Here is a 24,485-nt window from a genome sequence, read left to right as displayed (position 1 = left end):
GTGTGTTCTTACCTCGACTTCCGGCCAGGGTCTCCTGCCCAAAAGAATGAGTTGTGTCAGGGTGTCAGGTCCCCATGACGGTGACCTGTCTCTTTTTAATATTAAAAGTGTTTAAAGTTTTCCTTGTTAAGCAGAGGCAAGGCTTATCCAGAAACGATGAACAGGTGTCTCTGCTTTGAAGCTGTAAACAAACTTAGTAACAGGGTCACTTCCCTCCTGTCCATCCCATAAAATCTCTCTTCCTTTTATGTTTTACATGTCCAGCTGTCACACATCATAGGCCAGCTTTACTGGTTGGTACATGAGGGACTACACGCTTCTTCAGTTTGAGTTAGCCTTTTGGCCCAAAACAAACACCCTTTGTCACTCCATTTTGTGGTCATTTTGTTTTGTCCTCTCTCCCTATCTGGCTTTTTTTGTTTGGGGGGGGGGGGGGTTGGTAACCTGCATACAGGGAAAAGGACCCAGGTATTAGCTCCTGTCCCTAGCTTGCTCCATTCTTTTAACTCTCCCTTGACAGAGTCCACACTGCCAGCCTCACAGCCTACCCGCTGTCCCATGGATGTGCCCTGATCCATTCCTGTATTCCCTGCCCCCAGGGGCTAATGACCAATCCCTCCCAGTGACAAAGTAGGTAACAGGCTTATCTGAGGACTCTGGATGCTCCAAATGAACATGCAGTGTTTACTGGATGTATTTCAACAATGCCACTAAGAACAATAAAAAGACATAGTAGAAATAAATTAGATGACTTGAAAGGAGGAGCAGAGGAGGGTGAGAACAAGGAGGATGAGGATGAAGAGGAGGCTCCATCCTAGCTGGACCACCTATGAATTGTGACTTCCCTTTGCTTCTTGAGACTCCTAGAACTTCTCTTTTTTTTTGTCATTTGTGTCTGTCCTCCAGATCTAAGATCCCCACATGCTCCATAGGACCTAGTCTCTGCTGTAATAGGCTTGCGCTGACCCCTTAGCATCTCAGCCAGCCTGTGCAGGCTCAGAGACAATGTTATGCTGACCCCACGACTCCTGCTCCCCTGCAGAACTGTGTCCCTGGAATGTTTTCTGATTTTGTCTCTGATCCAGAAATAGATTGCACTTTTTGTCAACCCTGTGGCCTCAGACTTGATAATTGAAACATTTTAAACGGCACAAGCTCTCTAGCCTATGCAAAAGAAAATTTCTTACCCACTAACTCCCACATCAACTTAACCCTACTGACAAGTCTAAAAGGCGATTGTCTCTCAGCTGGCACCATCCTTGCCATGTTCATGTGGTCTGACCACCTTCTAAATATTTACATTTACATAATGTATAAAGCTGTGCTGCTCCCCAACCTCGGTCAGAAAAGCTTCTGACTGCAGTGGGCAGTTGATGAAGAACCACGGTGCTGTTTAAAGTGCTGTCAGTGAGGGGCTGACTGCTCAGCCGGGACGGGAGCATCGCCATCAGTTCCCAGTCTGTTTTCTCTGGACGTGATGATGTTACCATCTGCTGTTATTTGTTCTTTTGCTTGGAAGATTCATCCAGAGTCTCTGTCTCTCTCTGTCTCTCTGTCTCTCTCTCTGTCTCTCTCTCTGTCTCTCTCTCTCTCTCTGTCTCTCTCTCTCTCTCTCTCTCCAAGACTCTCTGTGGAAACTCCAGTCGACTGTCCTCAACAGGATGCCCCAGTTGATTTCTGATGGATTGTGGTGGTGGTAGTGGTGGTGGTGGCAGTGGTGGTGGTGACATGGCTAGAGTGATCTGTAGCCTTGGCTGGCTTGGAACTCTCAACTTAGACTGAAAAGGCCTCAGATTCACAGAGATCTGCTTGCCTCTGCCTCCCAAATAACAGGACTAAAGATGTATGCCACCACACCCTAAATCTGCTGAATATTTTGAGCACCAAATTCGATGTTTTACCACCATCTATCTATAGATCAATCTGTCTTTTACCTTGGCTTGCTAAACGCTTAATAAAACTCATTCAAATCCAAAAGTATCAATATTATAGATTCTCTGTCAGTGTTTTGGGTTACTCGGATGATTGAACAAAGAAGGAAAAACAGGATGAATTTCAGGTGGGGGTGGGTGGCCAGTCTCTGCAGGACTGAACGAACCCCAAACCCACTTTGCACAGTCTCTTTGTCATTACACAAAGACACTTCCAGCAAGCCAATTTCTGCACATCAAAACCTCTTATCTGGTCTAGGAGTTGTGAAGGAACTCCTAGAAAGGAAGGATTACCTAAAAAACTCTTAGCCATAGAAGACTTCCTGATCTCCTCTGGGGACTAAGTTATTCAAAGACTGTGAATCCTTCCCCCCTCCCCCCCCCAAAAAAAAACCCATAAAACCTCAGATACAATCACTGGCTATTTACAAAAGGCTACTTCAAAGCCTGGGAGCCATTGCTCTAGAATTCATGCCTTACACAACGGCTCTGCAAGAGTTCTGCAACAATTCTCTGGTTCCCACAGAAAAGGATAATCACATAAAAAAAAAATCACAAAACCCTTTACCACACGCCACATTTAATTATTAACTTCAGACTTGTCATACAGTAAGTTGCAAAAATCCAACCGTGAGACTTTTTGCTAAGTACTGTGTTAACGCTCATTGTGGTCTCCTACACTGTGATTTAAACATATGTTGGGTTTACATGTTCTACCTCAGTTATATTTCAGAGCCACCGGTACTGGCATAGATGTGCCAGTCTGGGTGCCAAAGTCCACAGTGGACCTGAAGATCTGCATGTATGACCGACTCTACCAGGACTCCATTACTGTCCACACAAGGTAAGCCCCCACGGTGACCAGAAGGAGTATCATACCTGGAGCTGGCTACACACTGGCTCTGAATGGCACCTTAGATGGCAGAGGACTAAACAGCTGATTAGGCTATGGACCTTGAGGAAAGTAATCCTAACTATTCAGGAGATTCCAGTGTTGTCAAGGCATTGTAGAGAAGCACAGGAGAGTCAATGACAGAGACAGATCTCTGACAGAGGAAGAGACCATGAGCTACAGAATGTCAGAACCTGAAATTGTGAAAAAAAAAAAAGGGGGGGGGGGTTGCTCAAACCATCACATCCTGCAATCTCCCAAGGAATCAGTCCTACCTCATCCTGACCTTTAGTCTAGCTAGTGCCCCTTTGGCCTCTGCCCTCTGAGACGCCAAGAGAATTACTCGTGATGTGTTAGGTCTGAGTTTGTGGAAACCATTTCAGCAGCCAGAGCACACTAGCTGCATGCCCTGGGTACTAGGCAAGAGTCCCAAGTGCCCCAAGGACATAGGACATTAGCAACATGGAGAGCAGACGAGGCCCAAAAAAAGACATCAGGTGTTAGACTGACAGTATTTTCCTTGAAGCACAACCTGAGATAGAAGCATCCAAGGCTTCACGGCTTCAGCAGCTCTGAACCACTGGTCCCCAGACCAAAGGGCAGATGCTGCCACACCAAGCCCCTGTCACTACCCCTTCACCCATGGCGGCTATCACAGAAGACCTGGAAGAACCGTACTCCCACGGCATGGTTCCTGCCAGGCTTTTTCTTGCTCTGTGAAGGTGAAGCTTGTGGTGTCCAGCAAACTCCTCTTTGGGAACCAGAGAGCCATAGGATGGCAGTGTGCTGTCAGTCTTGGGGAACCTGTTTAATGGAGGAGTCTGGGGGAACCCAGTTAATAGAGGAACCTGAGCCTTGGAAGAAGGGTTTTCCCTGGGGGGGGGGCACAACAACAGCAATAATTTTTATTTTAAAAATTTTATAGCCGGGCAGTGGTGGCGCATGCCTTTAATCCCAGCACTTGGGAGGCAGAGGCGAGCGGATTTCTGAGTTCGAGGCCAGCCTGATCTAAAGAGCGAGTTCCAGGACAGCCAGGGCTACACAGAGAGACCCTGTCTTGAAAAAAAAAAAAAAAAACAAATTTATTATAGGCAGAGCCAAGAGGATCTCTGTGAGTTCAAGGCCAGTGAAGTGTGCATAACAAGTTCCAGGACTATGTAAAGAGACTGTCTCAAATATATGTATATAGGTGTGTGTGTGTGTGTGTGTGTGTGTGTGTGTGTGTGTATACATATACATATACATATATATATATACATATATATATATATATATATATATATATATATATTATTTTATGTCTAGCTTTTTTGCCTGCTTGTGTGTATGTGTACCACGTGGTGCATGCTTGGTGTCCACGGAGGTCAGAAGAGGGTATCAGTTCCCCTGGAACTACAGAGTTATAGATGGTTATGAAATATCATGTGGGTGCTCGATCCTCTGCAAAAGCAGCAAGTATTCTTAACACTGTGCTATTCTCTGGCCCAACAATAATTTTTTTTAATTTAATCAAACTTCATTTCAAACAACACATCCCTTAAGAAACAGTGTTGCAGCTGCTTTCTGACCATCGGTGTGCTGTTTGGCTCAGAGTAACAGGTACACTGCTGCATACCTCTCACCGCTTCTATCATTACAAGTACCTTAATGAGTCAGGATTAAACATGCTTGGTCATCCGTGACCTCTTGCAGATCAAAAGCAGCCCTGCGCCTAAAGTTTGAAGTCTGTAAGGAGCTGAGAGGCCACATAGAGCTTCTGCCAGAAACCGGCTACATCCAGGCCCAGTCCACCTACTCAGTACAGCTCAAGTTCCTGCCTCGGTGAGAACTGGGAAAGCCCTGGAGCATGATGGGATGGGGTGGGACTGAAGCATGATGGGAGGGGGATGGGGATGCTGGTCACAGCATCCCGGACCTACCTCTGCCAAAATAAGAACCAACCCCCGACCTTCCACACATTGGTCCTGCCCTGGCTTCTGCTCAGTCTCAGCGAGCACCCTGCTCTTTGGAGATCTTCCTCCTGGTTCCTGAGGCTCTGTGTCTGGCTGGGGCAAACACTTGAAGCTTGTTTCCTTACCTCTGTCACTAAGCTCTATGAAGTGTTCCTGTCTCCCAGTTCTCCTTGCATCCTACTGTTCCTGAGTCCTTCTTGGTTCTTGCCCTTGAGATACCTGTACAGCCAGTGTCCAGGCCGTTTTGCTATGTGGTGTGTCCTGTCTTTGGTTTCTGCCTTTCCTCACATGGACTTCAGCTTTTTTTGGTGCTTTGGCAACCCAGGGTCCTGCTTTTTCACTTTGGCTGCTCTGTTGCCCTAAAGTGACCCTTGGTTCCTGCCACTGAGACAATTTCCCAGGGCTAAGATATAGCCCTAAGCTGTCAACAGAGTTTGGACCAGAGAAGTAGGTGTAGCTGGGGAGCTGGGGAGCCAAGGAGGATCTGCCACCAGGCCGCACACTCAGAGGGTACTGAAGAGGAGCTGACACTGATTTTAGAAATCTGAGCTACTTCTTGGACATTCTTGCAGATTTCCCATCATGGTAAAAGGGGACATTTTTTCCTCTGTTTTTTTTTTTTTTTTTTAAATATTTCTATCATGACACTAATCCTTTTTATAATCAAAAAAAAAAAAAAAAAAACTTTTCAAGACAAGAGTCATAACGAAGTATCTCAGGCTGCCTGGCCTACATTATGGTCTTCTGGCTTATTACAGGTGCATTCCAACCAACTCTGCGTGTTTCTGTACTGGGGATCGAAACCTGGGCCGTACACTCTACCTACCACTGAGGCATATACCAGTCCCATGAACAACCTGCTTTTAAAGTGATTTTTGAGAGGGAGGGAATTTTAGGATTCCTTCAAATAATAGGCTCTTCATCAGTTTATTTAATTTTTGTCATTAAAACTTTTATTATGGGCTGGAGAGATGGCTCAGAGGTTAAGAGCACTGACTGCTCTTCCAGAGGTCCTGAGTTCAATTCCCAGCAACCACATGGTGGCTCACAACCATCTATCGTAGGATCTGATGCCCTCTTCTGGTGTCTCTGAAGAGAGTGACAGTGTATTCACATATGCAAAATAAATAAATAAATCTCTAAAAGTAAATAAATACGTCTTTTAAAAAAAACTTTTATTATTTTGAACTAAAGAGATGGTTTGCCTGACAACCTGAGTTCATATACCAGAATCCACAAGGGAAGAGAGATCAAACTTCTGCCAGTTACCCCTGACATTGACACACGAGCAGTGATACATGAGTTCTCCTTCAAAATAAAACCATAAAATTTTAATTTTATTGTAGAATTATGATTGCACATATTTATGAGATAAAATATGATGTCTTGATACACATAGTGAGTAGGGGGGAACAGGAAAATATGGAATAATCAAACCAAGTTCCCCCTCTTTTTGGTACTTTTTTGAGACAGGATCTCACTATGGTGACCAGGTTGACCTGCCTCAGTCACTAAAGTGCTGGAATTAAAGGCATATGCCACCACATCTGGCTAAGCCAAGCTAATTAATTTTTAATTTTTTAAATTGGAAATAGATTCTTCTCTCAAACTATATATCCCAACCACAGTTTCCTTTCCCTCCCCTCCTCTTCAATCCCCCTCCCGCTCCCCTCTCCTCCAGATCTTCCTCCATTTCCTTTCAGAAAAGATGGAGCCTCCAAAAGATGGCAGCCAAACAGGACAACACAAGATACAATAAGACAAGGCAAAAAAAAAAAAAAAAAAAAAAAACAACAACAAAACAAACCCATATTTAGGCTGGACAAGGCCACCCAAGAGGAGGGAAGGAGTCTCAAGAACATATAAAGGAGTCAGAGATAGAAATACAGCCACTCCACTGTGAGCACCCACTCCACTGTGAGGAGCCCCACAAGAACACCAAGCGCAGCCATAACATACACAGAAGACCTGATGCAGACCCCTTGCCGTTTCATTCTCTGTGAGCCCATGTGAGTCCTGCTTAGCCGACTTGGTGGGCCATTCAATGGCAAGACATTTCATTTTTAAAGTTAGTATATGAACCAGGCAGTGGTGAAGCAGCATGCTTTTAATCCCAGCACTTGGGAGGCAGAGGCGGGCGGATTTCTGAGTTTGAGGCCAGCCTGGTCTACAGAGTGAGTTCCAGGACAGCCAGGGCTACACAGAGAAACCCTGTCTCGAAAAACAAACAAACAAACAAACAAACAAACAAAAAAGTTAGTATATGAAGGAATGAGTTTCCTTATGTTAATCCATACATACATCATTATACATGTTTTATATATATATAATATATTAATGTGTGTGTGTGTGTGTGTGTGTGTGTGTGTGTGTGTTGTTCTTATTTGCCCTTGCCCTTAGATTTTAGAACAGTTTTATTGTGCAAAATATAAAGAGGAAAAGTCTATTCAAGTGGATCCTACCTCTTGCAGACAAACCCTCCCGGAAGATGCAAGGAAGTATTTTGACCCTGCCAGTCGAGTTCTGGAGGCTCCGATGACCATTCGGGTAGCTGACCAGGTCTGTATAGGACACTTTCTGAGACTGTCCCCAGGGACCAGGTGGCTTCCGTGGGAGACCAAACCCTGTACCCCCAATGGGAATACTCACACACATAGAACCCCGATTTCAGAACCCATCCTCATTTCCCAGCTGACGATGCTCAGGGGCCTGACTGGCAACTCTGCCATTTATCCACACAACCCCTACGTAGTATGAAACGAAGGGGGCACATGTGGGCCAGTAAGAGCCTTCTCTTATTCTGGCCAAGCATACTGATTCAAATACTTTGCTCACATATGCACACAAGAAACATGCCTGCATAGTTGAACAGGGTTGCACACACGAATGCACTACACACGTACACATAGCTACACATGTTATGCTCTCGTCAACAGGGCTTCACACATGTGTGTGCTTATAAACAATTCACATACATATAGTCCCATGCACTGATTACCACAGCTCATCCTTTACACTGCTGCCTGCCCCCCCCCCCGCCCCACACAACCTTCACCGTGGATCTCTGGCCCAGATTCATTCATTCACCAGGATCCACTGAGGAGTGGGCTGCTTGAGGAAGTCATGTTCCAGAAATAGAATGCTGTTGGCCACAAAGCAACAGGGGCAGCCTTTATTATCTGGGGGCTTTTGCATAAAGCTTCAGTGGCCAGGAACATTCTTTGCCTTCTGAACTTCAGATCAAACCCGTGAGGTTCACTGTCCAAGCCATCGTTACCACCTCAGACTTGGAAATCAACCCCTCAGAGATAAACTTTGGCTGCTGCACCATCTATGAGGCTATCAGGACAGAGATCCGCCTCAGCAACCTCTCACTGTTGCCCCAGGAGTTTGGGTTTGTTGGACTTCCCAAGGTACCTGCTGCGGTCAGCCCTGGGGATACGGGGTGGGACATTAACAACTGCTCTCTAGGCCCAGCATCAGCAACTCTGCCGCCCTCCATACCTCCCAGCTGACCCTCTCTCTGTCCAGAGGGAAAGGCCTCCTCCCTTTTTTTTTTTTCCTGTAAGGTACACCCAAAAAGCTGCTCTCTGTCTCTCTCTCTCTTTCTTTCTCTCTCTCTTCTCTTCCTCCCTTCCCTCTCTCTTCCCTTCCTCCCTCCCCCTTTCCTCCCTCCCTCTCCCTCTCTCTCCCTCTCTTCCTGACTTCCAAGACTTAACCTGACCAAGCCCCACAGGACAGTCTAAAAGGAATGCCCAGGCCTGGCTGCCGTCAGCCTAAGGAGCTAGGTTGTCCCTTACCCGTTTCCACACTCGCTTTACCCTCACCCTCAGTAAAGTCGAGCACTCACTCACACATGCACGCGTGTGCGCGCGCACACGCACACACACCTTTCATACCCTTCCTGTGTGCTCCAAAACTAGCATGTTCACATCTCACTTCCCCGCACAGGTGCATCCTTTCTGACCAGCTTCTCTACAGAGCGCAACTTTCATTTATTCACTCTAATGTGTTCCCATCTTCCAGTATATGGACATCCAGCCCAATGACGGGTTTGGGACAATCTTGCCACTGGAAACTTTGCGACTCCATCTGATCTTCCAGCCCATCAAGGCCAGGGAATACAAATTTGATTTAGTCTGCAAATCTGAGATAAACCGGTAAGCCTGCTAGACAAGAGGGGGCACGTGGCCCATGCCTTCCTCTCCTCAGATCTCACTAGGCTGACCTAGGGGCTGGAATAGACAGCGCTGCTGGCCAATAGGAGCCCAGGACCCAGGAAGCGATAGGTTTTGGGTTCCCATGACCTTTGACCTTGTACCAGTTTTACCCTTGTATGTGGGGAGAGAAGGAAACAATGATCTGCTAAACCCGGGTGTTGTGATCATGAGCATGTATGCGCGCTTCAGTCCACTGTGAAAAGTACCCGGCATAAGAATTCACCTTTACTCCTTGTCCAGGCTTTCCCGGGCTTCTGCTGGGAGGGCTGATGTTATTACAGTGTGTTGGCCTTTGTAAGTTGATAGCTTCTTAGAGTTCTTGCTTCACATGCTTGAGGCCCACATGAAGCAGGTATGTCAATAAATGACTATAATACCAGCACGTGGGAGGCAGAGGCAGGAGAGTAAAAGTGAAGGTTGCCTTTGGCCATATCATGTGATTGAGACCATCTTGGGAAAAAAAAAAAAAAAAAAAAATGTCTCAAAACCCCCCAAAAAAAACAAAAAAAAAACACCTTATTTTAAGATTTAAGAGGAGTCAGAGAGATGGATCATCAGTTAGAAGCAGTCAGTGTTTTTTGGAGAGGACCCCAGTTCAGTTCCCAGCACCCATATGGTGGCTCACATCATCTGTAACTCCGGTTCTAGGCAATAATGCCTTCTCTGGCTTCCTCAGACTCCTGTACACACATGGTATGGTACACATGAACTCATACAGTTGAACATGGACACACACATACACACATAATTTTTTTGAGACAGGGTTTCTCTGTGTATCCCTAGATGTCCTGGAACTCGTTCTGTAGACCAGGCTGGCCTTAAACTCAGAGATCCTCCTGCCACTGCTAGGATTAAAGGCGTGTGCCACCACTGCCCTGCCACACACAAAGTTTTTACCACAAAATTTTAATGTAAGGATTTGAGCCAGGTGCAATGAGGCCTTTAATTTCAGCCCTCAGCAAAACAGATCTCTGTGAGTTTGAGATCATCCTAAATACTGAATTCCTGGCGAGCCAAGGAGATCCTGTTTCAAAAACAAAACAAAAATGGTTTAAGGGCTGTAAGGATGTCAAACTGGGAGACAGAGACAGTAAAATCCTCACAAAACCCAAGGACCACCTAGCCTGACATGTGTAGCAGTAAACAGTAGCTAAGAGACAGAGCCTTGGGCCAGTGAGAGAAGGCACTTGCCTGGCAATCTGGTAGGAGAAAATTGACCTCCACACATATGCCATCACAGATGCATCACTCACACACACATGCACACGCACACACAAATACACTAAGTAAATATAAAGAAAATGTTTAAATAAGAGAGAGAGACAAAGAGAGACAGAGACCCTGGCTAGGCATGGTGACATATGCCATTAATCCTAGCATTTGGGAGGCAGAGGCAGGCAGATCTCTGTGAGTTCAAAGCCAGCTTAGTCTACAAAGTGAGTTCCAGGTTAACCAGAGCTACACAGAGAAACCCTGTCTCAAACAAACGAACAAATAAACAAAAGGAGACCCTACCTTAAACCAAGGCAGAAGGCAAGAAGCAACTTTCAAAGTTGTCCTCTGACCTCCACCCTTGCAGTATAGCATGTACAAGCACATACTTATACACACATATCATATACATACATACAAACTGAAGAAAAATTTAGAATTTTTAACTCAGATTCCTGTAAATTTTTATATTTTATATTTAGTTATTATCATACTTTATGCATTTATTCAGTTAAGTAGTCATAATGATCTCTCTTTCCCAGAAGATATAAACTTATATATTTGAATGTTTGACCATCTGAACATATTTTATACATGGTTTGTATGCACAATTGGGTACCTGTGCGGGCAAGCACGCGTGTGTGCCTGTGGAAGTCAGAGAGCCTTGGGTGTGGCACCTTCCACTATTTCTTTGTGACAAAATTTCTCCCTGGCCTGGAACTTTATGAAGTAGGCCAGGCTAGCTAACTAGCTATCACACTTCAAAGAGCAGTCTGATTTTCCTCCCATCTCACAGTTGCTGAGATTATAAGTATGTGCCATTGTGCTCAGTTTTGTGTGTGTGTGGGTTCTAAGGGTTAAGAGCTCCAAGAGTCTATTTACTTACAGACAAGTGATCTACCAATGGAGTCATCTCCCCAGCCTCGCAACACACTTTTGTTATGGATGAGAGTCTGTTGGGTCACCCATATCCTGGTTTAAAGCATTAAAAATACATGTAATGAAACTGGAGAAATGGCTCAGCAGTTAAAAGTCCTGGTTGCTCTTATAGGGGACCAGGGTTCAATTTCCACTACCCGTATGGTCTATAACCATATGCACAATGGTCTATAACCCCAATCCCAGGGGACCTTATGTCCTCTTTGACCACGGCAAGTACTTAGTGCACAGACATGCAGCAAAATGGCAACTCACATAAATTTAAAACAAACGGTCAAAACAACACATGAAACGAGTGCCATGTGCTACTGAACAGTTGAGTTCCATCTTAGCTGGCACAAGGACCTAGGTTCAATCCTCAGCACAGAAAACAAGCGTAATTAAGATAGAAGCTGATGAGCTAGGCCATGGTGGCTCACAGTTTTAATCCCAGCACTCGGGAGGCAGAGGCAGGCAGATCTCTGAGTTCCAGGCCACGTGGGTGCTGGGAACTGAACCTGGGTTGTCAGCAAGAGCAGCCAGTGCTCCTAACTTCTAAGTCAGCATTTCTCAACCTGTGGATTTCAACCACTTTGGAGGTCGCATATCAGATATCCTGCGCATCAGATATTTACATCACAATTCATAACAGTAGCAAAATTACAGTTATAAAGAGTAGCAATGAAATAACGTTATAGCTGGGATCACCACAACATGCAGAGCTATAGTAAACGGTCACAGCATTGGGAAGGTTGAGAGCCACTGGTCTACCCATCTCTCCATCCCCGAAACCACTTATTTTTAAAGCAACTTACAGATTTCTACTTTGCTTATATAATTTTGCTTATGCTTTTTTTTTAGCCACCTACCAAACATATATATCAGCCAACACACTTTTCCAAACTGGTTAGTCAGGTAGTAAATAACTGTAATAATTAACTTCAGGAATAAGTCCTGGGTGCCTGGGACGTCACCAGCACAACAGTCCTGTCCATCATAGTTAGCATATGAGGAACTATGTGTCCCCTCACCCAAGGTTGCAGAGGGAGCACAGATGCCATGGCACGGATGAAAAAAATGCTCGCACTGGTTGCTTCCAGGTGCTTCAAGGTGTCTTGCCAAGCAGTAGGTGTCCACCCACCCCTGGAGCTGTCCCACTACCAGATCAAGTTCTCAGCCACATCCCTGTATGACACTTCTGTGTCCACACTGTATGTGATCAACTCACACCTGAGCATGAACAAGCTGACCCACTCCGTGCCTCGGATTGGCTCAGAGGAAGCCACCCCAGTGGGACCAACATCCTTTGAGTTCCTGCTACCCCCTAACTCGCCCATCATCATCTCCCCTTCTGTGGGGACCGTGTTACCCGGAAAGGTGAGCATAACCCCCTGCCAGCAGGTGGAGCTTCCGGGCCTTTCTCCCAGGGTTCCTGACCTGGCTTTCCCTAAGTACAGGTATTTAACCACAGCGGGGCCAAGGAACATGATCCAGGGACCAAATAGGAGTTGTGGAAAGTAGACATGGTTTCTCTTTCCCCTCCTCTCCCTTCCCCCTTCACTCTTTCCATCTTCTGTCTTCTCTTCTGCCTCTTACCCATCATTTTATCCCCTACACCTTCCCTATCCTGAACATCAAGGAGACATGGTCCACATGTCACCATGGAATCTTTCCAGAGATCTGTCCCATGGAGACTTGCTGCAAATGGGGAAGGGCTCCCTGTTCCCTGGTTCATTTCTTACTCTAGTCTGGTGCCGTTCTGATTCATTCAGGACTCTGCTCTCAACACCTCCAGTTAAACAGACCCCCAACACACATCGACTCAAGTCTACTCCGGCCTACAGTCATGAGGGAGAATTTTCCTGGAAGGGCGTACCAGGTTAAAATCTCAAAACCAAATGGCCTTAAGAGAAGTGCATCCAGGCTCAGTGGCACATGCTTTCTAAGGGACAGAAGCAGGCAGATCTCTGAGTCTGAGGCTAGCCTCGTCTACAGAGAGTAGCCAGGGCTACACCAAGAGAATCTGTCTTGGGAAAAAAAATGGAGAGGGGGGTGGGGGAGAGACACACCACCATGAGAGAAGAGAGGTGTACCCTCTGGGCTTCTGGGGGAGAGTTGGCAATCCAGGTGTCTCTTTGCAGAGGTGTTTGGTCCAGGTGGCCTTCCAGCCTGTACTGCCACAGGAGACAATCTTTGAGGAAGCCATTCAGATGATGAACAAGGAATTAGAGACCAAGACTGTGCGTGAGGTATTTTAGGGGAAGTGCATAGTGGCCAGAGGGGAGGGGCACAAGGAAAGAAAAGGTGTGCTAGCAGAGGGAAGGGGGTACAGATGTGTGGGCCTCTGGCACTTGGGACTGCAGCTGTCCTAAGCTAGCCCATGTGACAGAAGTACAAGGCAGGCTTTCCTGGCACTCTACTTTAAGCTGTTTCCATGAGGGATAAAGGTTGTCATGCAAGACTACTCCCTCTCCTGGAAGCATCACCAGGCAGTAGGAGACAAGGCTGACCCTAAGGGCAGCTGGGGTTTTAATCAGAGCAGGACTGGGATAAAAACACAGCATTGCCTCTCACCAAGGGTCACACAGAAACCACCTTCGGAAGGCAGCCTTGAAACAGAAGGCAAGCCTCACCCAATGTTACGCATAGGCTTTGCATGCTGCACCCAGCCTGGGGAGTTGTGAAGCCAGTGGCTGCAGGCTTAGCCTTGTACCATACCATGGCCTCGTGTCTTTATGGTGTACACACAAGCAAAGAGCCCTGACATTACGACTTCTGATGAGGCAGTGAGGTACAAGAGAGTCATGAACTGGAAGACAACAAGGACCCTGACCCTAGCTATACAGACTTCTTGTCTGTGGCTTGGTCTCTTTAAGTTCAGACATTTCAGGCCATAAACTTGTCTCTGTGCTGGGCCTCCCTGGGTGTCCCTGGATGGTTCCCCCATTGCTGACTGTGTCAATCCTCTGTTGCACCTGTTGTCTGACTCCCTTGGAAACCTGTTGATCTGAGAACACCATTTACTCCAAACTTGAACTTGTGGCTCCTGCCACTCAGCAAGCAGCCATACCAAGTCAGCTAGGCCAGGCCTCAGGGGAGCCTGTGGTGGGGGAGTAGTTACGAAGCCTGCTATGCAGAGGCATGAGCCCCTGGGGCAGCTCTACATCATCTGCTCCTGCTTACAGTTCCAGAAGGAAACAGGGCAAAAAAAAGAACTGTGGAAACAGTCCTTGTCCGTGGTCCGGGTTCACAACCGGGAGCGACCAACCCGGGTCTCCACCAACCAAGCTGCAGAGCTGCAGAGGCCAGTGGTCAGTGCCAGGTAGGATGAAGGGGTCTTCCCAGACACACACCATCTCCACACACACCCCTACCTCTTAAGCCCCACTGCTGCTCAGATGAAACTTACCTTGTTCAGTAGAGAATTTCCCACACATTGCATAGAGCAAAGCTTCACCGGCTATGTGTCTGTAGGACTCGCTGGCTTCAGAAACAGCTGGACCCAGGGCTCTTCTTGCTAGGCATCTGCTCCTTGGCTATCCTTGTGGACCTTGTGTCCCCCTGAACAGACTATTCCATGGTCTGACTGTAACCTTCCTAATAAACAAATGAGCCCAAGCAAGCTATGATGGGTTGAGCCCCTAGCCAGCCCAGAAATTGTCCCTATGGGCCCAGAAATATGGCTCTGGTGTAACAAAACCATTTACTCACTCACTCTGGATGACCAGGATCTGCAATGGGGAAGAAGTGCCCTACAGAAGCCAAAGAAGAGTAGGAAAGCTAGCCTATCAGATAAAACTGGTATGGCCACCATCTGGGACCAATGGTGGCTCCAAGTTATGCCTCTTAATGCTTTGGCCTTCCCCAGAGAATTCACCTGAGCCCAAGCCCTAGAGAGTAGGCATATACATTACAGATGAAGAAGGCCTGTATCCCACACTGTATCCCAGGGGCAGATCCTGAGAGGTCACAGGAACATGCACGGATGTGCCTTGTTTCTTCCTTCCAGTTCCCCTGAGTACCAAGCTGCACAAGCCACCTTGTCCAAATCCTTCCAGGGGAAGTTTGAGAGGTTTGTGATCCCCTGTGTTGTTGCCAGTGGTGACATCAAAGACAGGAAGACAACGGAACCTCTGAGCTTCAGGTGTGGGGACCTTGAGCCAGGATAGGATGTGGTTGGCCATAAACCCACTGTCCCTCCTCTACTGCTGCTCATATCTGAGGCCCGAGGGATCCTGGGTCACCCTAATCTGTCCTTGTTTGTCCTTGTCCTGGCTTTAGCCCCCATAATACTCTATATCTGGAACTGTGGTGTCCAGCAGTGGCTCCCTTTATTGTGGTGACATCCCACAAAGGCAAGACTGTCTTTAACTTCGGCGATATTGCTGTGGGTAAGTCCGAATATACACCGACAGCCCTCACTCCCTAGAGCATAGCATCCACCCTGAGTATCAGGGCCACTCCAGCTAACATCTGCTTCCCTACCTTGCTGTTGAGAGAGGTGCTCCTCCTCGGGGCCTAGGAGCTGTCACCTGACTCTTTGCCACATTTCAGGGCATCGAAGCATAAAGAAGATCACCCTCCAGAACATTTGCAACGAGGACCTTACTGTATCCTTACCCATACCCAGCAAGCCAGCTTCCAGAACTAGGGATGGGAGCGAGGTGTGTGGCAGAGCCTGCAAAAGATTGTCTTCATCCTTGATAACCCTCAGTTGGAATACTCGGTGTTGAACCCCAACGGCCCCTTCGTTCGGCTAAACCCTTTCAACAAGCTATGCTCTGGCGAGACACAAACCCTGGTGCTGTCCTTCTCACCCCATGAGAACATGCTGGTGAGTGCAGCCCCCAGGCAATGCTGCTGCCCTGGGATCCCCACACTTCAGGACCATGGTGTGACCACGGGGGTGGGGGGACAGATACCACTGTGCTCTGAGACCCAAATGATCAACTGGAGCCTGAAAGCAGCCTATGCTCCTGACCCCAACTCTTGCCAACAAGTATGTGAAGGCAAAGTTCTCCAGGCCATCTCAGTGTACGATGCTCCCAGCCAGCTGCTCATGAGTGGAGCTCCCTTGTTTGCCCTTTGCTAAAGGACTGATCTCCTTAGGCTCAAGAAACTCTGGACATCATCACCAAGAGAGGCACTCTCAGTCTCACCCTCTTGGGCATGGGTGTGGCATCCATGATTACATGTTCCATTGATGGCAACATCCTCAACATGGGCTATGTGCTCGCCAGAGAATCTGTCTCAACAAACTTTAAGGTGAATTAAGCCTTTGTCTTGGCCCAGCTTCCTGGAAAAGGATTTTTTTTTTTTTTTTTTTTTTTTGAGGCAGTGAACACTGTGCTTGGAAGCATCCAGCTGGTTGGGGGAATCACTGAAGGCACAGACTCTCTCCCCCAAATGTTCTGTTCCCAAGAGGCTGTCATTTCTAATGCATTCCTAGCAGAGTCCCCAGAGCCTGCCCTTATGGGGAAACTGAGAGAACCTCTCCCTTGACCTTCAGCCAAAGCCTTGGCCTGCAGGATGTTTCATGTCCTTCTGCATCAGGCCTTCATTGAGCTTCTGCTTTGTTGCTGATTTACTTCTCTCAAGCCCTATGCAGGTGCCCTGCAGTGGGTAGACCTCTAAAGGAGACCCATGCCATTGCCTGGGCTCTCTCATCTCCACATGAGCATGGGCCTGCCTCATCCTGATGTCTACCCTAGGCTTGGGCTCAAGCAACTTTCCCACTGGCCCTGGTAGGATCCTGAAGCGGAGCACCAGACACAGTGCTTTTCAAAGAGGGAGGGTTAAGGGAGGGGAAGAGACTAGATGAGGATATGGTTCAGCCAAGAGGAGCTCTGAACAACAGCTGACAGGCTTAGGGCTGGCCACACGGCTGGCAGGGAAGCAGGCTGCCAGCCAGCCTTAGAAAAGGCCAGGGTGAGGGGAGTGACTGAATACTAAGAGTCCCAAACACTGCTATTGTGGTTACTGCTAGCAATGCCACCCAGTCCTGATCAGCGATCTAGCAGCTGGTAACCTAGTCAAAGGCACTAGGGCAGCCCACAGTATGCCAGTCAGGTGACAGCTTGCTCTTACAGCTACAGAACGAATCCTCGCTTCCCATTAAGTTCTGGGTGTGCCTGGAGAGCCTCTCCAAAAAAAAGGCTGAGGTCTACCAGCAGCTGCCAAAGTTCCTTACCTCCCGTGAGCAGAGGACAGAAATAGTCGGTGAGCTAACTGACACACTGCCAGGAACCACAGGGGTATAGCTCCACGGGGAGATACGTGCTAGGACATGAGGGTGGTGTTTGGGGTGGAGTGGGGTAACACAGATCATGGAGAGGCTGGGCAAGAAGGGAAGTAGAGGGGTCTGAGCTCAGTGGAGGAGAATGGTAGTGTTGACCGTAACCCCTGTACTGCCCACAGGCACACAGAACTATAACGGCCAGAGCGTATTCAGTATTGTCCCAGTTGAGGGCCTCATGTTCCCTGGGAAGGCTCAAGAGTTTACCGTCACCTTCAGTCCGGACCATGAGAGCCTCTACTTCTCTGACCTGCTCCAAGTGGTGCTCTTTGAAAAGGTGAGACTCATAGCTGGGCCCACTGAGATTTCACCCCATCCTATGGCTCCCTTATCTGCCCCTTCTCGACAGCTTTTATTATCTGGCCCTTTATGTTGGAAGCTGTCAGTCAGAGATCAGCATCCCCGGTTCTCCAGGCCCCACGCCTGAACCAGCCTCAGTCCTCAACCATCAAGCTTCATGGCAGGCTGCTATGCTTCTTGTCCCCAGAAAGTCTCCCACCAGATCCTCCTGAAGGGCGCGGCCCGCGAGCACATGATGTTTGTGGAGGGAGGAGACCCACTGGATGTGCCTGTGGAGTCCCTCGCAGTAATCACTGCCTTTGACCCAGAGCATAAAGAAGGTGAGCCCCAGCTGGGCGGTGGTGGCGCACACCTTTAATCCCAGCACTTGGGAGGCAGAGGCAGGCGAATTTCTGAGTTCGAGGCCAGCCTGGTCTACAGAGTGAGTTCCAGGACAGCCAGGGCTACACAGAGAAACAAAAAAAGAAGAAGAAGAAGGTGAGCCCCCACTGTGTGATTTCTGGCTCTGAGAAAGGGGAAGCAGGGGTAACTTACCTTATGGATCAGTGACAAGGCCCTCCAGCACCCGAGCCAACTAGCGGGCATAATGAGACAGAATTCTGGACCATCAATCCCAGAGCCAGAAGGATTGCTCAGGAGGGTGCCAGCTCTCCAGGTTCACCCTCTACCTCCGTTGTGCCACCCTGGACAAATTCCCCTCACTTGCAGGCCACACCCTTCCTCTAGACACTTTTCAGCTAGATTCTCCCTTTCCAGAAGCTGAGGAGATAAAGCCCATCCTGGTGACCTTCAACTATGTCCAGTTTGACACAGACGCAACAACCTCGCCTGCCACCCGAGAGCTGCAAGTGGGCTGTATCCGGACCACACAGCCATCACCAAGGAAGGTGATCACACCCCTAGCTCGAGTTAAACCCCAGAAGGAGGCCAGGGACTCCCTGACCTCCCCTGGCCTTGTACCTCACTGGCCTTGTATAGGATTTTTGCAGCAGATGTGGGATGGCAACTTCCCCCACCCCCAGTCCTAGTTGAGGGGTAGGTAAAGCCAACCCTCCTCACCCTCTAGTCCTACTACCTCCTGGGAGTCCCTGAACCTCTAACCTCCAGTAGTGTCAATGCTTCACAGACCGTGGAGTTCATCCTGGATGGTGTATCATGGCTTCAGCACAAGGGCTTCTCCATCGAGCCCTCCAGGGGTTCTGTGGAGCGCGGCCAGACTAAGACCATCAACATCTCGTGGGTACCAGCTGCTGACTTTGATGTAGGTGTTGGGACCTCCAGCAGGGCAGGGAGGCATGTGAGCTGAAGTAGGCATGGCACTGGGAAAGAACAGATTTGTATGGAAAATCTAAGGATTCTTCTTCTTCCAGCCAGACCACCCACTCATGGTGTCAACCCTGATGCAGCTCCGGGGAGACGTAAAGGAAACCTACAAAGTCATCTTTGTAGCCCATGTGGTCGCTGGGTTTTGAGGACACAGGAAACCCCAGAGCCTCCTGGACTCTCCCATCCGCTCTTGAACCCTTTCACAGGCTGTGGGTCAAGCCAACCCATTCCCCTAGGCCTGGGATGTGGCTGTCCCCAGCTGGGACATTGAAGTGAACAGTCCCAGAGTCAGAGCTTCCAGCCCTACAGACATAGCTAATTCCTTCTGTGCCCTGGGAGCAGTCTACGACCGTCCCCATACACACACACATCAAGAAATACTAATCCATCCAACCTACCACACACACAGCCTACTCCTAGATGCACCATCCCCACCCCCGGATCCCAAACCCACCAGCACCTCCCCATGCTTCAGAGATCCCAGGAGATCTCAACGTAGGCCTATCAATAAACTCTGAGAACCAACACACAGGTATGCAGTGTGGGGCCTAAGCACAGAGTGACGTGGATGGAGAACCTGAAGGAAGTCTAACCCATACCCACCCTCACAGGACCCAACCCATAAAACAGTGTTCTGGCTAGTAAGAACCTCTCAGAGGGTGGGATCTTGCCAGATAACTAGAGGGAGTTCATCCTGCCCCAAACCCTGGAAAACCCCTCCAGATCCATATCACTGAGGTTAACAGCAGGCAGCACAGGATGCTGGGGGGTGCAGGATGCTGCCAGGGGTTGAGCCTGGTTCAGACCTGGAAAGGTACAAGGTGGAGTAAGGGGGGGACAAGAGGTTCCGAAGTCCAGAGAAGACCCCTTAAGCCTCTCAACTCCTCCCAAGTCCCAGGACCACAGAAGATCCCAAACAAGGGGTGAGCTGGGTATGAGGCCAGACCCAGCCTGTGAGCTTGAGCTCACACTTCGTGGAAAAGGAGAGATTTTGCTCTCTACACCCTGACTCCAACACTGCACCAGCTCTTTCCTCTGAAGTACAGCTTGTCAAAAGCTTTCTCTTGAAGTGCATCCAGCCTGCCCTCCTATCAGTGAGCATACCTATTTTGCCACCCAATGTGGACAAGCTACAGAGACAGCCTTCCCAGCCTTCCTAGGCCCAGCAAGGTGATGGGGGTGATGGCTTCTATCTGGGTGCTCTGCTGAACACTGTTCTCACAAAAGCCCTTAGTGCCCTCCCCAATGCCTTGAAGGCTGACATGGCCCCTAACTGAGCCAGCCACACTGATCTTAAAAACAGCATTTTGCAGGAATCCTGCCCAGTGACTTTGGAAGTAGCAGCCCCAGGCCTTTGGCTTCCCTGATGGTAGCTGACCAGATGACCCTTTACATGATTCTAGGCCAGATGGGTGGACAAGGCAGGACTAATAGACCAGTCTGGGATTAATGAGAACAAGAGCAGAGCCTTCTCTCTTCTGGACTCCAGGCTCTGGTCCCAGCCTCATACTATACTTTTGACATCTACTCTTCCTATTCCGGTGCTGGCCCTATGGTACCAAGCACGGCCAAGACAGAGCAAAGGACAGAAGCAGCATAGGAGCTAACCTCATTGGCCTGGCAGAAAGGGCCCTTGAGAGGGGGGGCACGGGTCCCGAGTGCGTAGGACAGCTGTAGAACTCCTAACCACTGAGGGAGAAACCCAAGATTCATGCAGGTATGTGCACAGTGAAGAAGGCAGGAGAGTGGGCAGGCACACCTCCAGTGCTCCCTTAATGAAGGCAGGAGAGCGGGCGGGCACACCTTCAGTGCTCCCTTACCCGGCCTGGTTGTGCTGACCAGGCTGCAATTTGGTCACTAGTGTTCTAATAGTGCCCTAGTATCGGAGGCACAGCTCTGAGCCTGGAGGATGATAAAAGAGATCCTTCAGGAAGCCGCAGCCGCTTCAGCAGAAGAAGAAGCAGGCATTCCGGGTTGAGGGAGGGGGGAGTGGTGGTTCCCAACGAATGCGACCTTTAAAGCCAAATGTTTTCTGGAAAGTGGTCCGTTTGCAGTGGTTCAGTAGCCCAGAGCCAGGTGCTGGCTCCAGACCAAATGGGCCATTCCCCAGAGGTATCCACACGGAGGATCCGTAGCAAATGTCCTTGAATGGTGGTTTGGAAGACTCGTCATATTAATGGTGTAAATCTCCACTCCTTTTTACCTAGCCGACTGTGGGGTATGAGGATGGATTCTACTTATTCTGAGAGGCCACAACTCAGTGCAGTCCAGACTGCAAGTTTCAGGAAACCTGGTTTGTGGGTGGGGATGGGGATGGGGAAAATAGGGGATACAGGTCGCTGGGTAAGGCATCAGATTGATACAAGACAGACAGACCAATGTCCCATGCCCAGAGAGAGTACTGCTCTATCCCCTCCTGGGGCTCCCACCGAAAGATCTTGATCCTTGATGACACGGAGGGAGAGACGTGTGTGTGTGTGTGTGTGTGTGTGTGTGTGTGTGTGGCGCGCGCCTCTCTCGCTCTCTCTCTCTCTCTCTCTCTCTCTCTCTCTCTCTCTCTCTCTCTCTCTCTCTCTCTCTCTCAAACTTCTATTGGAAAAAACCAAAACAACAAAAAACGGAGAGCAGGGAGCAAGGAGCCAAGAATACCACGGTGGGCGTGACCCTGGACCTTCAGCTGACAAGGCCCAGGGGCGGGGCCTCATAAAGCTGAGCCGGTGTTGGACTGAGTTCCGCTAGGTCTACGGAACATGGCCCCGGGGCCGTCAGCCACACAGGGGATCCTGCTGCTGCTGCCTCTCCTGCCTCTGTCGCAGGTGGGTTGGGCCGCACTCACGACGTGTTTATGGCAAGTGGGGCGGTCCTGAGTTCGGTCTCGCCCTGCTCTGGCTCACCCTTGTCCCCACAGGTGACGCTGGGTTCTGCGGACGGCAACTGTGACCCCTCGGATCAGTAAGTAGCTGGGGGCCAAGGGAAGAGGCAGAACTTGGAAAGGCTGGGAGCGGTGGAGTGAGCTAGCAGATACCCCACCCGCTCCAGGTGCCGCTGTCCCCGCAGGTGCCCTCCCCAGGCCCGCTGGAGCAGCCTATGGCATGTGGGGTAAGTGGAAACCGACGTGCCAAGCCTCTGGTCCGACAGTTCCTCTGAAGGTAGACTTAGGCTAGGACTACCAGAACCCCTTCTGCCTCACCTGCTTCATCTACTTCCCCCAACTCTCTCCACGCTGTTTGAAGGGCACTTGAGCCCTAGGCAGCCTTGGAAACAGACCCGATTATCCTCAGCAGAAGGCACTGTGCAGTTGCCTGGGGACAGTGTGTCCTGGGAGTGAACCCAAGGCCACCCCTGGCCAGCACTATAGAGCCAAGCCAGGACTGGCCCCAGCTGGAAGAGACCAGTGCAGGCAGCTCCTCGGGCCTGAATCCAGCTGAGGAAGTGTCTGGCATGGAAAGACTTCTCTTACTTTCTTCTCACCTGTCTGTTATCCTGTTTGGGGTGGTTAGGCATGACTGGCTCGCAGGTGCCCAGTGACAGAAGGCCAGTCCGGTGGTAGATCCTTGCTCTTCCTTGCCAGGCTTATCCTGCTTGCCATACTCCTGATGCTTCTGTGTGGGGTCACAGCCAGTTGTGTACGATTCTGCTGCCTCAGGAAGCAGGCACACACCCAGACACACACGCCAGCAGCATGGCAGCCCTGTGACGGGACAGTCATCCCTATGGACAGCGACAGCCCCGCACACAGCACTGTGACCTGTGAGTGTCTGGAACTCTCTAGCCAGCGGGGGTTGGGGGAGTAGAGGGAAGGAGTAGAGGACACCGTAGGGTGAATGCCAAGCCATCTTGATAAACCCACTCTTGTTCCCTGCAGCCTACAGTTCCGTGCAGTACCCACTGGGCATGCGGTTGCCCCTGTACTTTGGGGAGCCAGACCCTGACTCCATGGTCCCCCCCACCTACAGCCTGTACCCTTCCGAACTGCCACCCTCCTATGATGAGGCTGTGAAGATGATAAAAGCCAGGGAGGAAGCAGCAGCTCCCTCTGAGAAAACCAACTCTCTGCCTGAGGCCTTGGAGCTAGAGATCACTGGAGAACCCCAGCAGTCAGGCTCCGATGCCCAGCGGCCCTAGTCGTGCCCGTTTGAAAGGGGTGGGAGTTCTTTCTTCTGGAGCCATTAAACCATAGCCTGGATTCCTGGCATTTAGGACTAAGGAACCCCACCGGTGTCATCCTTCCCCTGGGAAGGCCAGCCATCCAGCACATTGCTGCAGACTCGGCCTCGTTGCTATGCAATGCCCGGCCAGCCAGCCCCGTATTGGCCCCTCTTCCTCACCCCTCCCACCCATCTGGGGCCCAGCAGACCCTCAGCCCGGAGGAGCCTGGATCTTGGGAGCTCAGGCCCCACTGGCTTGTCAGCCCTTTGAGGGGAAAATAAAGTTTCTGTAAACACGGTCTCCACCTTTAAGGAAAGGGCTCTAGTGCCCCACCCCCAGGGTGTCCAGCAGGCCTTAGGTAGCCACCCCAGTGTAAACAGCCAGGGCTGGGGGGTGGGAGGGTCCATCTGCTCTTCCTGGTGCTGTTTAGAGTCCACATCTGGACAGTGGGAAGGGCCAGGAGTCAGAGAAAAATGATTTGAATTTCGGAGTGTGCCCACATTCCCTTACCCATGCCCACCTCTTCCCTCCAGGTTGGGGCTGTGGAAAAAACAGAGTCTGGCTGAAACATTTACCTGATACAGACCTAGTGGCAGGGAGGGTGGCGGTGGACAGCAGACTCCCTGGGCAGCCCCCCCCCCCCCCCCCAGCCACAGCAGCTATACCACTGGACCAATTTGAAGGACTTTCCCATCATCCGGCTACAAATCCTAGGGGTAGAAGGGCAGGTAGTAGCCTTCCCTGGCCCACCCAAAGGCTTTAGTTCCCAGGCTCATCCACACTCACCTTCATAGGCAATGGTTCCATCCCCATCCCCTGTCAGTCTCCTTGGGTCAGCCTCCATTTTACCGAGGGTCTCACACACACGAGCACACGCCTGCCAAGGCTTCTCACTCAGCTACCATCTGCTTGTACCTTTATGAACTCCCCGTTTACTCAGGCACCACCAACCTCCCGGCCCAAGGTCCTCCTTGAATATGTCTCAGTCTATCCATTCCCTTGGTATCCTTATCAAAGCTGCCCTCAGTTTGCCCTCCTGGACCTGGGCTCTCTCATAGTAAAGCCCATTAACGCCAGGAAGCCATCGCAGTTAGAGTTTTACTGATCCGGAAACCAAGTTAGGACCAGCTCCCAGGTCCACCCTTTCTCCTCTCACTGCATCTCCCCCAACTCACACACACAGGTGACCACAGCCCAAGACTGCACCCACACCCACACACTGCCAGCCCTGACTTACCGGCCCTGTCCACATCCTTGTTCACATAGGCCAGCTTGCTCTTAGTGAAGTCA

General features: G+C 49.7%; 2 protein-coding genes across 18 annotated transcripts in view; both read left to right on the top strand.

Annotated features, from left to right (window-relative positions):
- Cfap74 (cilia and flagella associated protein 74) overlaps positions 1–19,571 on the top strand; it is a 71,434-nt gene extending 51,863 nt beyond the window's left edge. For 6 of the 14 annotated variants that reach the window (XM_076933587.1, XM_076933586.1, XM_076933585.1 and 3 more), the window contains 19 exons: positions 2,654–2,775; positions 4,516–4,644; positions 7,247–7,334; positions 8,015–8,188; positions 8,802–8,935; positions 12,226–12,502; positions 13,267–13,374; positions 14,311–14,447; positions 15,135–15,269; positions 15,407–15,516; positions 15,680–15,735; positions 15,840–15,959; positions 16,235–16,390; positions 17,215–17,344; positions 17,543–17,697; positions 17,908–18,040; positions 18,477–18,607; positions 18,847–18,981; positions 19,091–19,571. In XM_076933587.1, the coding sequence (XP_076789702.1) occupies positions 2,654–2,775; positions 4,516–4,644; positions 7,247–7,334; positions 8,015–8,188; positions 8,802–8,935; positions 12,226–12,502; positions 13,267–13,374; positions 14,311–14,447; positions 15,135–15,269; positions 15,407–15,516; positions 15,680–15,735; positions 15,840–15,959; positions 16,235–16,390; positions 17,215–17,344; positions 17,543–17,697; positions 17,908–18,040; positions 18,477–18,607; positions 18,847–18,981; positions 19,091–19,192 (2,532 nt within the window). In that variant the 3' untranslated portion in view covers positions 19,193–19,571. Of the gene's footprint in view, positions 1–2,653; positions 2,776–4,515; positions 4,645–7,246; positions 7,335–8,014; positions 8,936–12,225; positions 12,503–13,266; positions 13,375–14,310; positions 14,448–15,134; positions 15,270–15,406; positions 15,517–15,679; positions 15,736–15,839; positions 15,960–16,234; positions 16,391–17,214; positions 17,345–17,542; positions 17,698–17,907; positions 18,041–18,476; positions 18,756–18,846; positions 18,982–19,090 lie in introns of those variants that run through there. The other 8 variants (XM_076933593.1, XM_076933592.1, XM_076933588.1 and 5 more) reach the window with 7 other exon arrangements.
- A 2,075-nt stretch (positions 19,572–21,646) lies between these two features.
- Positions 21,647–23,493, top strand: Tmem52 (transmembrane protein 52). Of its 4 annotated transcripts, none has more exons than XM_034503017.2 (5): positions 21,647–21,855; positions 21,900–21,998; positions 22,104–22,145; positions 22,618–22,796; positions 22,912–23,493. In XM_034503017.2, exons 1-5 carry the CDS (start codon positions 21,797–21,799, stop codon positions 23,169–23,171), a joined length of 639 nt encoding a protein of 212 aa, XP_034358908.1. In that variant the 5' UTR covers positions 21,647–21,796; the 3' UTR covers positions 23,172–23,493. The 4 variants fall into 4 exon arrangements, with proteins under 4 accessions (XP_034358908.1, XP_034358907.1, XP_034358906.1 ...); XM_034503016.2 differs by having other exon boundaries at positions 21,647–21,862; positions 21,955–21,998; XM_034503015.2 differs by having other exon boundaries at positions 21,647–21,862; positions 21,955–21,998; positions 22,086–22,145.
- The last annotated feature ends 992 nt before the right edge of the window (positions 23,494–24,485 follow it).

The sequence above is a fragment of the Arvicanthis niloticus genome, chromosome 5 (assembly GCF_011762505.2).
Source record: "Arvicanthis niloticus isolate mArvNil1 chromosome 5, mArvNil1.pat.X, whole genome shotgun sequence".
In the NCBI taxonomy this organism is placed as follows: Eukaryota; Metazoa; Chordata; class Mammalia; order Rodentia; family Muridae; genus Arvicanthis; species Arvicanthis niloticus.
Note: the sequence above shows the minus strand (reverse complement) of the source record. Positions and strands in the feature narration are given on the sequence as shown.

Coding starts and splice junctions, on each gene's coding strand:
- Tmem52 (XM_034503017.2), top strand. CDS start 21,797: ATGGCCCCGGGGCCGTCAGCCACACAGGGGATCCTGCTGCTGCTGCCT. Junction 22,146..22,617: donor AGCAGCCTATGGCATGTGGG/GTAAGTGGAAAC, acceptor CTTCCTTGCCAG/GCTTATCCTGCTTGCCATAC. Junction 22,797..22,911: donor CGCACACAGCACTGTGACCT/GTGAGTGTCTGG, acceptor TGTTCCCTGCAG/CCTACAGTTCCGTGCAGTAC.